The 13,614-nt window shown below is 39.8% G+C and overlaps 3 protein-coding genes across 3 annotated transcripts in view; 1 reads left to right on the top strand and 2 right to left on the bottom strand.

Moving 5' to 3' along the window:
• Nucleotides 1-12,943, bottom strand: part of LOC131317647 (glyoxysomal fatty acid beta-oxidation multifunctional protein MFP-a-like) — a 105,234-nt gene extending 92,291 nt beyond the window's left edge. The window contains exon 1 of the mRNA XM_058347193.1: nt 12,677-12,943. The gene's annotated coding sequence lies outside the window, so the exon portion shown is untranslated. The remainder of the gene's footprint in view (nt 1-12,676) is intronic.
• LOC131317659 (uncharacterized) lies at nt 6,433-7,462 on the bottom strand. The gene has a single exon (XM_058347208.1). The coding sequence runs from the start codon at nt 7,370-7,372 to the stop codon at nt 6,944-6,946; it is 429 nt and encodes a 142-aa protein (XP_058203191.1). The 5' UTR covers nt 7,373-7,462; the 3' UTR covers nt 6,433-6,943.
• On the top strand, nt 9,950-11,453 carry LOC131317656 (uncharacterized). The gene is made up of 4 exons (XM_058347204.1): nt 9,950-10,390; nt 10,479-10,530; nt 10,611-10,678; nt 10,839-11,453. Exons 1-4 carry the CDS (start codon nt 10,244-10,246, stop codon nt 11,211-11,213), a joined length of 642 nt encoding a protein of 213 aa, XP_058203187.1. The 5' UTR covers nt 9,950-10,243; the 3' UTR covers nt 11,214-11,453.
• Nucleotides 12,944-13,614: the final 671 nt, after the last annotated feature.

The raw sequence follows: 13,614 nt of genomic DNA, 5'->3' as shown, positions 1-13,614 counted from the left end.
AAGTTGGTAGGGAGTACAGTTGTAGGTGGAGCTATTGCCACTACAATAGACGATACTGATGATTCTATGCTTTGGCATATGCGGTTGGGACATATGGGAGAGCGTGAGATGTTAAAGCTGCATAAGAGGAATCCGCTGAAAATGGTTAAATCGTGTAAATTGGATTTCTGCAAGTTTTGTGTTCTGGAAAAACAGTATAAGGTGCAGTTTAGGAATGCAACTCACAGAACGAAGGGAATTCTTGACTACATTCATTCAGATGTTTGAGGGCCAGTGAGGGTAGCTTCGAAAGGAGGATCTTTGTATTTCTTGACCTTTATTGATGATTTTCAAGAAAAATTTGGGTGTACTTCATGAAGCACAAGTCTGAAGTCTTTGCTAAGTTCAGAGTGTGGAAAGCTGAAGTGGAAAACCAGATATGGAAAAAGATTAAATGCCTCAGGACGGATAACGGGAAAAAATTCAAGAATGGGCATTTTTCTGAAGTTTTGTGAGGAACATGAGATTCAGCGACACTTTACAGTTCGGAAGACACCACAGCAGAATGGGGTGGTAAAAAGAATGAACAGAACCATTGCAGAAAGGGCACGGTGTTTGAGATTGAATGCGGGACTTCCGAAGGTTTTTTGGGCAGAAGCAGTAAGTATGGCATGCTTTGTTATAAACAGGTCACCGAGTGCTGCTTTGGATGGGAAGGTAGCTGAGGAGATGTGGACAGAGAAAGAGGTTGATTACTCAGGGTTGAGAATTTTTGGGTGTCTGGCCTATGTTCATGTTCCCAGTAATGAGAGGTCAAAGCTTGATGCGAAGTTTAGACAGTGTATCTTTCTTGGTTATGAGAAAGGGGTCAAAAGGTTCAAGCTTTGGGATTCAGAGACAAAGAATGTGGTGATCAGTAGGGATGTGGTATTTGATAAGGACTCTATAATCAAGGCACATTAGAGGGTTCAAAATTTTGAGTCAAATGAAGTGAACAGCAAACAGCAGGGCGTACAGATTGAGCTGGAGAGTTTTGATATAGGTGATACTCAGCCAGATGAACAGCTTGATCAACAGCAGCAGCAAAGCTTGGCCATTGGGAGAACCAAGCGCACTATCAAGCCACCAGTGAGGTATGGGTTTGATGACTTGGTTTCTTATGCATTGACTACTACTAGTGGGGATCCATCTACTTTTTAGAATGCTATTACGAGTTCTGAAAGGGACCAATGGATGGAAGCCATGGTAGAGGAAATGGAGTCTTTGTATAAGAATAAGACTTGGGAGTCGAAAAAACTGCCTAAGGAAAAGAAGCCAGTGGGTTGTAAGTGAGTATACAAGTGGAAAGAGGCAGCAACAGAAAAGGAGAGGGAAAAGTTTAAGGCTCGGTTAGTGGCGAATGGGTATTCACAGAGGAAGGGGATTGATTTTGATAAGGTCTTTTCTCCAGTGGTGAGGCATACGTCAATTAGGATTATCTTGGCATTGGTGGCTAGCTATGATCTGGAGTTAGAGCAAATGGATGTGAAAACGGCATTCCTCCATGGTGATTTGGAGGAAGTCATATACATGGAATAACCTGAGGGGTTCAAGCAGTCAGAGATTGAGCATCTTGTTTGTAAGTTGAAGAAGTCCCTTTATGGGCTGAAACAGTCTCCAAAACAATGGTGTAAGAGGTTTGACTCTTGCATGATACGGATTGGGTACACACGCTGTGAGTATGATTGTTGCGTTTATGTTAAGAGTCTTGATGATGGTTCCTATATTTTCTTGCTTCTTTTGTGTGGATGATATGCTGACTGCTGCAAAGAGTATGATTGAGGTAAACAGATTGAAGTCTTTATTGGATAAAGAGTTTGACATGAAGGATTTAGGAGCGGCTGGGAAGATACTTGGGATGGAGATTTGCAGAGATAGGTCAGCAGGTAAATTGTGGTTATCTCAAAAGAATTATGTGGTGAAAGTGTTAGAGAGGTTTAGTATGAATAATGCCAAACTAGTTAGCACTCCATTGGCAAGTCATTTCAGATTATCTTCAGCTCAGTGTCCGATGTCAAATGAAGAAATTGAGGATATGTCAAGGGTGCCTTATGCAAGTGCAGTGGGTTGCTTAATGTATGCAATGGTTTGTACGATGCCTGATTTGGCACATGCAGTTAGCACAGTCAGTAAGTACATGGCCAAACCAGGCAGAGAGCATTGGAAGGCAGTCAAGTGGATGTTCAGATACTTGAAAGGTACTTCAGATCGCGGGATTATGTTTGGTAGGCAACGGGGTATGTGGATGCGGATTATGCTAGGGGTTTGGATGATAGAAGGCCTACAACTGGTTATGTGTTTACATTTGTGGGTGGGCCTATTTGTTGGAGATCCATGGTACAACCTCTGGTGGCTTTATCCACTACTGAGTCTGAATATATGGCGGTGACTGAGGCAGCCAAGAAAGCATTGTGGTTGAAAGGGTTTGTTAAGGAGCTTGGCATAGATTAAGGTGGAGTTCAGTTGCATTGTGACTGTTAGAGTGCCATTTATTTGGCAAAGTATCAAGTGTATCATGCTCGAACCAAGCATATCGACATGAAGTTTCACAAGGTGAGAGAGTTGATTGATGCAGGAGATTTGATACTAGAAAAGGTGCACACTTCTGAAAATGCAGCTGATATGTTGACAAAGACAGTTACTGCAGACAAGTTCGAGCATTGCTTGGACTTGGTTAATGTCTCCCGGTGATAGGAAAAGGGAGGCATCCTCCCAACTTACCGGATAGTGATGGTTATCTTCTGAAGGGGCGAAAGTGAATTCGCCAAGGTGGAGATTGTTAGAACTATGGCTCATATGTTATTGGGGGGTGCGAGGGGCGTTGTACGGTAGGGTTCGTACAGGGGTATTTTTGGGATACAGACCAAATACCAGATTAGGGTTAGAATAGAGTCAATATAAATACTCTATGTTGTAAACCCTAATTCATACTGTGATAATAAAGAACAGCAGCCGCTCTCGCTCCCGTGGATGTATCCGGTTTTGGGGAATCACGTATATCTCTGTGTTGATTCTTTATTGTTTATACTCGTAAATCGTGTGCGTGTGTGTGTCGATCCTAACATCCTCATTCTTCTCTTCAGTTTCATGTCCCATTTCACAGACTTTATAAAGTAGCACCTTACTATATGTTACTTAAACCATTTGGTTGTTGCTGTTTTCCTTGGCTACGTCCTTACTCCTCCAATAAGCTTGAACCTAGGTCTACTTAATGCATTTATCTGGGCTATTGCACAGGTACTAAGGGGTATAGGAGCTTAGATCCTCTTACTAACAGAGTTTATGTTTCAAGGCATGTACGGTTTCTTGAGCATGATTTTCCCTATTCCACTATTGTTTCTTCTTCACAAGCTGTCCCTTCTTGTTCTTCTCCTCCTATCCCTCAGTTTGTTGTTCCTGCTTCGGTTATGTTTCCTTATCCTGTTACTACACCTCTAGCTCCAAGACCTAAGCTTAGCCCCAGTCCTGCTATTTTTCCTTCCCCTACCTCTGCACCTATAGTTCCTGGTCCTATAACCAGACCTGTTGTTTCATCTTCTTCTCTTCCTAATTCAGCCGTTCATTCTCCTATGTCACCTCAGTTGTCTTCTCCTACTGTTTCCTCACCACCTTCTGTATCCATTCCTTTCTCTTTACTTGTTCAGGCACCTCCAACTATAGAACCTAATTCTTTTAAGGAAGCTATGCATTTTCCTGAATGGAGACAGGCCATGTCCAGCAACAGAATCCAATGATCATGCACAAATAGTGTAACTAACTGTAGTTTAGTTAACACGGCTTGTATTTTGGTTAACTGTTAGTTAGGTGGTCACATGTAGTTCAGTTAAGCTTGCTGAGCTGGCACTTTCCACTTTCCCTTTCCTGTTATGTATTCAATCTGTATAAGTACTAAATTGTATATTTTTCATTCAATCATTCAAGATCAATTGAGATGAATTACTTCAATTTCAATAAAGTTTTTATAAAACAGAGAATAGTTGTGGTTTTGTAGGTTCGAATGATTCAAGAGCTGAACCTTTCCACGTTCAAGAATCAAGTCCAAAGGTGCCAGGAGCACCGTTATTCCCTGTTGGAACGAGAGATTGAAAAATTTCAGAATGAGAAAGAGAAAATGAGCATCGAGCTCAGGTATGAGCTTGGAAAAGATTCAGATCTTAATGTTGGAGACCAACTTACCCAACAGAATGCAGAGACTTCAACCAACTTACACAAGCTTGAAGAGCTAAGCAACCAACTACCTGATCTTTTTGCACAGACTTCAAACATTAATCTAACTTTCTTTTTGTTATTCCATTCAGAACATTCATGCATTGAAAGCGCAAATCAAATCAACAAAGCATCAAGTGATCAACTACCTTTTGTATACACTTATCGTGACCTCAGGCGTGTTTGTTGCCATGATCCGGTTTATGAAGGACTCCGCCTGAAGGGCTCTCGTTTCAATTTCAAATTGAGTGGCTCCAAACCTAGTAAAGGTGACTCTCATTTCAATTTCAAATTGAGTGGCTCTGTTGTCATATCTCCATTTGATATCCATTTACTTTTTGTTCTCTTCTCTGTGGTTTTTCAACATATGCAATTGTATGAGATGGTTTGCCCCTAAAAATTTTCTGACTATTGTTAGCTTCAAGATAATGAAGTTGAATTTTCTGACAGTTGTATGAGATGGTTTGCTCTTAAAGATTTTCTAACTGTTACTGTCGTATGAGATGGTGAGTGCCAGATCTTGAAACAGCGATATCAATCAGAGTATAAGAGGATTGGTCATGCTTTGGACTTGCTCATTTAAAAAGTAGACATATTATCCAATATAAAAACTGAAAAAACAGTTTCTAATCGATTAAGTTTATGCTGAAATACATAAACAACTGCACATGTCCAGTGATTTGGGGTTCACTTGAGACTGTCTCCAGTTGATTTTGTGCGTTCTCTTGTAAGTTCATTGAGATTAGAATTCACTCATCAATGACATGACCGAATTATCATTTAGCATTATATATAGTTGTTTTTGTTTATGTCTGTTAATGACCTGATTAAGGCTCAATACATTTCAAATGTAGGTTTTTACCATTTTTCTAAATGATCCAAGATACCTACCGTCGCCAAAGTTCTACGACTAAATCCAATTCCAACTTGGAGCTGAAATTCCATTCTGAAACTAGCTAGGTTATTCTATTTACTGAAAGCATCAGGAGTTTTAGAGCATCTTTATAGTCCCTGGGATGTAGAACGTCCGGCAACCTAATGCTTTTACCCTTACTAATTTCTCTTTTAGTATCAACGGTAAAGTAGCCACCATAAAAGTGGGTACCAGTTACCAACCTTTTGTGGCGAATCGACTTCATTCTTTTGTGGCGAATCGACTTCATTTAATTTTCTGTCGAGCGGGCACGCAAAACTCACCAATGACAGGATCCCAACTATGTTTAGATAAGAAATAGCTTCAGACTCCTCTTGTAAAAGTACAAACCTTTGAAAACACAATGTTGTAGATACATGTAAGACTTATTAGCATTTTGAGGTCCACAGGCCTATCTACTTACGACTTTTTTTATGACCAACCATTGTATAATCGTTTCATATGCAGTTCATTGAGTGCCTCCGCTACTAGTTAGACCACTAGAACTCTAGCAATGGTATTTCATCTCAGTTTTCAATCCAATGAAGGGACAGAATAAGTTGCCAGGGTGACAAATCCAATCGGCCATGCTATTCGGGGAACCAATGATTTCTTTCACGGTCCTGTTGACATCAGCAAGCGGAACCATTTCGAAATTAAGTACAAAACAATAAATCAATGACGTAACGAACAATAGATTCCTCCACAAGGGACTCACTGATGGAATCCCATATATCCACTGGTGTAGCTGATGAAGCAACAAGTACATCCAACCAATATATTGGGCAGCATGTACAGCCGACATCAAACCATCAAATGACTAGAATCTATGTTTCAGGGTTTCCTGTGCATAAAAAGGATTCTTACTTCAAAGACATGTAATCTCCAGCAAAGTATCTCTTTGCCAAACTAGCAAGCCCAAAAAGAACATCCCTTTTGAAGTTTGCTGTATCAGCTCGTATTTCATTTTCTCTTACTGTATGTTCTCAATCGCTTTCAACAAATAATTATTCTGTAAACTTTCAACAGATGCCATGTTGATGCACCAAAGAGGATGTAACACATTGGCTAGAGAAGACAGGACTAACATGCTAAAGCATAAAACATGTATTCTAAACCCCATATAAATGAAAACTACTACTTCCAAACTCTTAATGACAAGTATTCAAACAGCTAAACTGCATTCCTCACTACCCAAGCAAACTATTCACATAAGCAATAATCTACTACTACAACAGGAATAGACAATGTGATCTAACAAACGACGAATGCAGCAACGCAATACATCTAGAACATAATCCAGCAAACCAAAGGAACAGAGTTACCCATTCTCAGGATCCAAAGCAACATTTGTTCATACACCAGATGACATTGTAGCGGCTCACGAAGTAAACTACCTTACACACCACTTATATCACATTACCAATTACAACTTACGACTTATGAGGATCCAGAAAGCCATCCTAACTGAACATTACATGGGGGCAATCGAAATGCAAAAAGTCTAGAACCACAACTTCAGAACACAACTCCGTACACAGCCCAGTCCACACCCGTTCCACGCATGTGGACCTACCAAATGCACTAGAACCACACCCAAATGCACACACACTTGCACTCGCAACGGCCAAGGGGCTATTATGAGTGCGTGTGGATTTGTGTGCAGACTGCAGGCCCCATGGCCAGTGTGAGTGTGTGCGCATTCGTGTGTAGCTCTAGCATTTTTAGCGGGCCTACGTGCATTGAACAGAGCCACAAACAGTTGTGTTTAGAGCTGTGTTTCTAAAATTGTGTTCCCAGCATTGCTCACACTTCCGACAGTACCTTCTTGACCGCGAAGTGCAAGCAATTGGAGAGCGTAATCCAAGATACCACCTTATAAACAACGTAAAACGCATGATCAAACGTGAAATCCTTCGACTCCTCGTCCTCGGACCATCCTAATCCATCGAAATTCCACCGCCCGCCGCCGGCCCCACCGCCCCAGCCTAACGAACCGTCGCCGCCTCCGCCGCCGTAGCCGTAGAACTCGCCGCCGCCTTCCGGGTCATCGGAACCGCCGCCGGTCAAGGACCGCCGCCTCGTACGCCTCTTTCTGCGAGGTAGGGTTTTCAAGCTCGATTTTACTGGAGGGGGGCAAATGGCGGCGCAGATTTGGAGGCTGGAGGAATTGGTGTAGGCTAGGGCTTGGATTGAAGGTAGAGTAACTGTATCGGCAAGGAGAGAGATCTCCATTGTCGAATGGGAGTAGTGAGCTTTTCGAATTGAGGAGAAGTTGGGGAAATGGATAGGTCACACGTATAGTGTGGTTGGAGTTGGAGGGGAATTTAATTTCTGGGGTGGATTTTCTCGGGGAAAATGAATAGGGCGGTTGAAAACAACTGGAAATTGTTTAGAATATGAGATTAAATCACCTTCGGTGAAAAATTCAAGATTTTCATCACCTATTGTGGGTCCCATTGGGTATTCGCTGTAGAGATCTAAACCGTTGATTTTGTAGGACCCGTAGTATAGTATATCGATACAAAAAATTAACTTGATTGAAAATCTATAGATGTATCAAAAATAAAATTTTGATTTATAAAGTAGAAGGCCATGGACAACTTAATTTTAAAGAATCATACCATCTATTTTACAAATCAAAATTCAATTTTTGATTGTCTTGCAAAAATAGGGACCGATCGAGACACTTTACTAGTGACCGTTCCCGACGAAATACTAGAGATGCTTGTGAAAGATGTGGCTTTTGCTAAAGGTTCATGAGTCCCCCTATTTAGAGTTTCCATTTTTGCCGCATCCAGAAAAAATGCCAATAGTTCAAACAACTAAACTGGAAGCCAATTTTAGCTTCAATCTTTTTAGAAAAATTCAGATGGCATAAAATCTGATTTTTTCGACATTCCAAATTTAACTTGAACATATTTTTGCATTTACAATTTCTTTTGGGCCCGTAAGGAGAAATGATAGAATATATTGCATGTATAATACATGCAATATGTTAGGAATGGGCTTTAATGGACTAATGGTTAGTTTGTGTACAAAGCCCATAGACATGTAATGAGCTCAATTTTGGTTTTATGGGGTTTTTTTTATGTATTCGGCCCAAAGTTTGCCATTTTGGTTACTGGGCTTGGCCCAAAATGTAGCCCACAATGGCTAAACCCACCAAACTGGAAAAATCAGACCAGAGCCGGCCAAACCAATTGAAACCAGACCGGTTGTATTTCGACCGGTTCCGGTTAGCAAATTACCCAAACCAAATTTTCGGCTCGGTCCAAAAAAATCCAAAAACCGGAACAAACCGGACTGGCGATTTGTGGCTTTTGTCATTTGTAGACAAGGCCATCTTTGACAGAGGATGAGAGGAACAAAATCCCAGGAGCTTGGTTTTTTTTTGTTTTTTGTTTGGAGCAGTCCAGTCTTGTCCTGTGTTTGAATAAGGTAAAATCTAACCTCAATTATCTTCGATCCGGGCCTTGCTGAATGCTGAGCCCCGCCAAAACGTGCTCAAAACTGTTTACTTTGACCTCGACGCGTAGAACAAATTTGTAAAAGGACAAGTCAATCAAATGCCGGTAACTTAGTTAGCTAATTACTCCACTTTGTCTTGAATAACAAATAGAATTGCGAAAACACACAACAGGATAGTTTGACGCGATTACTGCATTACCAATATCCGAGCAACTTGATTTTTTGCAAGGCTATTCTACGCATCGCTCTTTGAACTTTATTTATTTATTTATCCCAAGTCCAATCAAGCAGAGCTTAGCCCAGAATTCCAGCAATAAACACGGAAGAGGTTTTCTTTTTCGGAAATTCATATGTATGTAGCGTCTTCTTTATAACATTTCTTCTGTCCATGACCCACAAAAAATGGGTCTTACATGAATTCTTTGACAGGTTCACGAGCAACATACCATTGGAATAAAAATGGTATTCCCAATTTAATGAGAGGTAACCCCCCAAGGAAAATACATATAAATTTAGTTCCGCGGTAGATTTTCAAAATCAATATTTCCTCTCTCTTTTTTACAAAATCAATATTTCCAAAATTCCAAGGCAACTGTATCACGCAAAAATGTCTCTCGACGGCTAAATTCAATTGCGTTCTAAACTTGCGAACTTCTAATTTATTAGTGACACAGCTAGATAGGAAAGATTTTCACACTTCTATAGTTTAATTGGTTGCAAGGATTGTAAAATAGAATGACAAAGCGTTATTGAGATTTTTAAACTAGTTTAAACTACAAACTGATTAGCGACTTTAGAAAAGTTGACATATTTCTAGATATAATTGCAATTTTTTTCCACGTACCTTTTATATATCTGTGTAGAAACATAGAGAGATCCAAAAGATTCCGTTTCATTAGGAAAATAAGAGCACTAAAGATGAGCCAATTCGGAGGAAAGTCGGAGAATATATTTGACATCGATGATTATGTCACACGATTCACTTAAAATTTTAATAGCAATTCTATCAACTTTTATGAGTTTTCTAATTTAATGATCTTAGGGTTCCTCTCACAAAATCTCTCTCTGCCGTATGTATGAAGACTTCAAGATATCGAAGAATTAATAGCATCTCCAAAGGAAGACGCAAAATTTTACACTACACATTATATAGGTATTTGCTTACCTTGAAGTAGCCATTAGACCAAATCCTCTCCAAAGGATCTTCAAATAATTTTTCTTTTTTTTTCTTTTTTTGATTGGCAAACTTTTCGACTAATGAATAGGATTTGAATTTATTGCTTGCGTTATTGTTTTGCTAATGTGGCTCTTTATTTAAATGAGAATGAAATAAAATTTTGCTTTCTTCAAGATGCTCCCTAAAGAGAAAGTCAAACTCAGACCAAACTAAACAAATTTAAAAAGGAAGGGGCTTTGGTAGCTTGACTGCTTCTTGACCCAATCAAGTGATGCCACGTGTAAAGACAAACGGTAACCCCCCTTCTCAGCAACTAATCCACTTTTTAAAAAACATTTCCATCCCTCCCTCAAACTGTAACCTCTGTTTTCTTAACCGCTTCACCCACATTGAAAGCAAAGACATACATTTGTTCATCTCTCTCTCTCTCTCTCTCTCTCTCTCTCTCTCTCTCTCCAATGAGGTTAGCGAGTGAAGAATCAGATCCCAAATCCCAGTTAGTGACAGAGACTTGCAACATATCGAGGCGTGCCATTGCTTGTGCTCATCGGCATGGTGGCAACCGAAGCAGATCGCCTTTCCTTGACTGGTACCTAATTCTTCGAGTATGTTTGTTCTTCGAAACGTCTCTTTGTTCCTATTCGGAACAGTTATTTGAGTTTCTGATTTGTTTTGGTTATCGGGTTTCGATAGGTTGAAGAGAATGCAGGCTCGGATGTGATTAGAAAGCAATACCACAAACTTGGTGCTACATCTTTCTGTAGATAGATGCACACATGTAGATACTTACAGATTATTTAAAACTACGTCTTGTTTTCTTGGCAGCTTTACAAATTCATCCTGATAAGAACAAGCATCCGAAGGCCGAAGTTGCCTTCAAGCTTCTGTCAGAGGTAAGTTTACGATTCCTTTTGTAAAGATCGTCTCCTTCACAAACACGTTCACTAGGTTAATTGAGATTACACTAAGAATGGTAAAAAAAAAAAGTATTTATATAGGTATCAAATCTCAAAAACATTCCAGATGTGTGAGAAACACTGATGTTTATGGCAGGCCTATGAATGCCTTTCTCAAGACGCAAAAAGAGCAGAATTTAACCTGGAGAGACGAAGTAGCCGCTGCATTGAGTGCAATAGAACTCCATATGCAACCAGCAATCATCCGGCAACAACCAGAGGGTTTCTTCCTAGTGAAAGATCAGGTCAAAAAACCAGGCAAGGCTTCAAAGATCTGAGAACAAGATTTTCAGAAGAGATCCAGGTGATAGAAAATTGTTTAAGGGCTAACAAAGCATCAACAAAAGAATTCCCGATTTTCAACACAAGAAAAGAGCACCCCATTTTCAATCCATCTGATTACCGCTCGCAAGGTTACCCTCACCAGCGGACAGAGGGGTTCACAAGAAGCGCGAGAGCTTTCACTACTTGAGGGCAGAGGCATTACCAAATGGCACGCTTAGGAAACTTGACTCCCCGGTCATTGAACTTAGATCCCCGCCTCGATCACTGAAGTCCAAATCTTCTTATCTCAGTTAGTCTAGAGCAACGAATTCCATATAGTAGATTGATGTACATGTCATTTCTTGTACAACATTCCAGCATTTGGCATCGTACTATTATGATGCATTACACACAAATTATACAATAAAAGGATCAGGATTTCAGGAAACACATCTAACATTTTCAATAAACTCCAAACAGAGGACAAAAGAAAATTGCACTATGATATTATGCTTACAAACTCCCACTTCTATTCCAAACCAAAATAAAGAGCTCACAGATACATTTGCCAGTCAAGAAGTAAGAGATTAGGTTAGTTTTAAGTAAAATTGACATGAGAGTGAAGCAAACAGAGAACATGCAAGGGACTGCACAGACCACCTTAAAACCGTACGCACAACACGAGCTCCATCAAAAATTGTCTAATTATACATAATTAACACCTCGGTCTTGGAGCAGCAAACTCAGGTAGTATAACCTGTGACCTTGGGTCCGCATTTCTCTCATTTCCTTTTTATAGCTTTTTCTCCATGGGGTGGAAACTGGACCAATCTAAAACCAATTTTCTGGTTATCCTGCTATGATGGTAATTGTCATTAGTTTTTCCTGTCCTAACTGGTGGAGAACTAAGAAGAGCAGCGTCTGTCAAGGATATGCAATAAATGAATCAAACCCTAACATAGAAAATAGACAAGCAGCAAACCAACAACAACTTTACATTTACTCGGTCCCGAACATTTTTGTTAAAATATCACTGCCATAGATATCAATATGGAACTTATTTCTAGGCCTTCAAAAACAAGGAAGGTAGTAAAAGAATTGGAAAACTGCGTACAATAAACAAACACCAAGATAACTAACTCTTTTTTGCTTTGGTTTACTGCGATATTGGGCTGGTTTTTCAACTCTTTCTGGGATTTGTTTGATAACCTCGGATGACTCTAAAACCATTTCATTGAGTCGTTTCCATATTGCGTGACAAAACGGATGATTTATTCACATCTCTCAGCAAAAAATTACATCCAAAATGTAAGAGAAGATGCCACCTTTCATCATTCAGTTTAGAGCATCTTCACTGGTGTAGTAGGCTTGTGATATTTTAGCACAATTGTGAATTTTATGCAGATTTCCAACAAGTTTCCCAATCATAGTATCTCCTGTTCTATTTCAAATGTGAAGCAATTAGGCGCTATTTTACTTCCACTGTGCCATTTTTATACACCTAAGTCTCAACCTGACTTCTACACTTGCAAAACAGCCACAAACTATTATGCTGCAAATAGAGCAGCTATGGTTTCTTTCAACAAACAATTTCAAAATGTAACAGCACTAAGAAACACGCTTCATGTGAGCATGGTATTGAACCCTAAGGACCAAGTATATATAAAACACATCTCTCTCTCTCTCTCTCTCTCTCTCTCTCTCTCTCTCTCTCTCTCTCTCTCACACACACACACACACACACACACCGAAATTTAGCAGCTGCAATATCCTGGTTCAGAGATGAAGGTGCAAGTAATAACCGAATTACAGCAGCACGGCTGCATCACTACCAGCCATTAACCCGAATCAAACAAATACCCAAAAGTATGGATTAATCCAAAGTGCGCGCAAGCTGGCCGGGACATCTTGCGTTACCCCAAAAAATAAAAGGAATACCCAAAAACACAAATACTAACAGCTAGTAGCTTCCAACTTAACAATGTAAAAACTTTATGTCCATCTCAAAACCAATTGGCAATGATCGAAAAAGTTTCAGATGTTATCACTCATTCCACTCCAAAGCAACGTGGAATTCATTTCCTTAACAAACAATACCTTCAATTAAACAGAACCCATTGCTCAAAATTCCATCTTCATCAAATAAACAAAGCAAAAAACTGCATAGGTACGTATTTATGCATACATGAATATAGTCACCGACCCATGGAAGGTGAAAGAATACTCTACCCTTTTCTTTTGGACCGTCTCTCTGCAATGGGCAATGGCCTCTGATTTCCAGTACTTCGAATTGATATTACGAGCCTGTTTTCTAGGATTACTTAAAATCTTCCATCCAATTGATCGATTTCTTCCACCGATAAATAAAAAAAGAAGGAAAACCCCGATTTCTCCCTCGGTTTAGCTGATACTCCTCTCTCTCTCTCTCTCTCTCTCTCTCTCTCTCTCCAAATCGTTGTTCCCTGTGGGCTAGGCTTGGATGCGGGCATACCATGGCTTGGGTGTTTTCGGATAGTGATTTTTGCGCTCATCTTTTTATCATTTCCACTCTTTATTTTGTTTTTATTCACGTAAATTTTGTAAATTTATAATGCTACCCATCCAACAAT

Source organism: Rhododendron vialii, chromosome 2a (assembly GCF_030253575.1).
Source record: "Rhododendron vialii isolate Sample 1 chromosome 2a, ASM3025357v1".
NCBI lineage: Eukaryota > Viridiplantae > Streptophyta > Magnoliopsida > Ericales > Ericaceae > Rhododendron > Rhododendron vialii.
The sequence above is the reverse complement of the archived record's forward strand: the minus strand, read 5'-3'. Positions and strand labels throughout refer to the sequence as shown.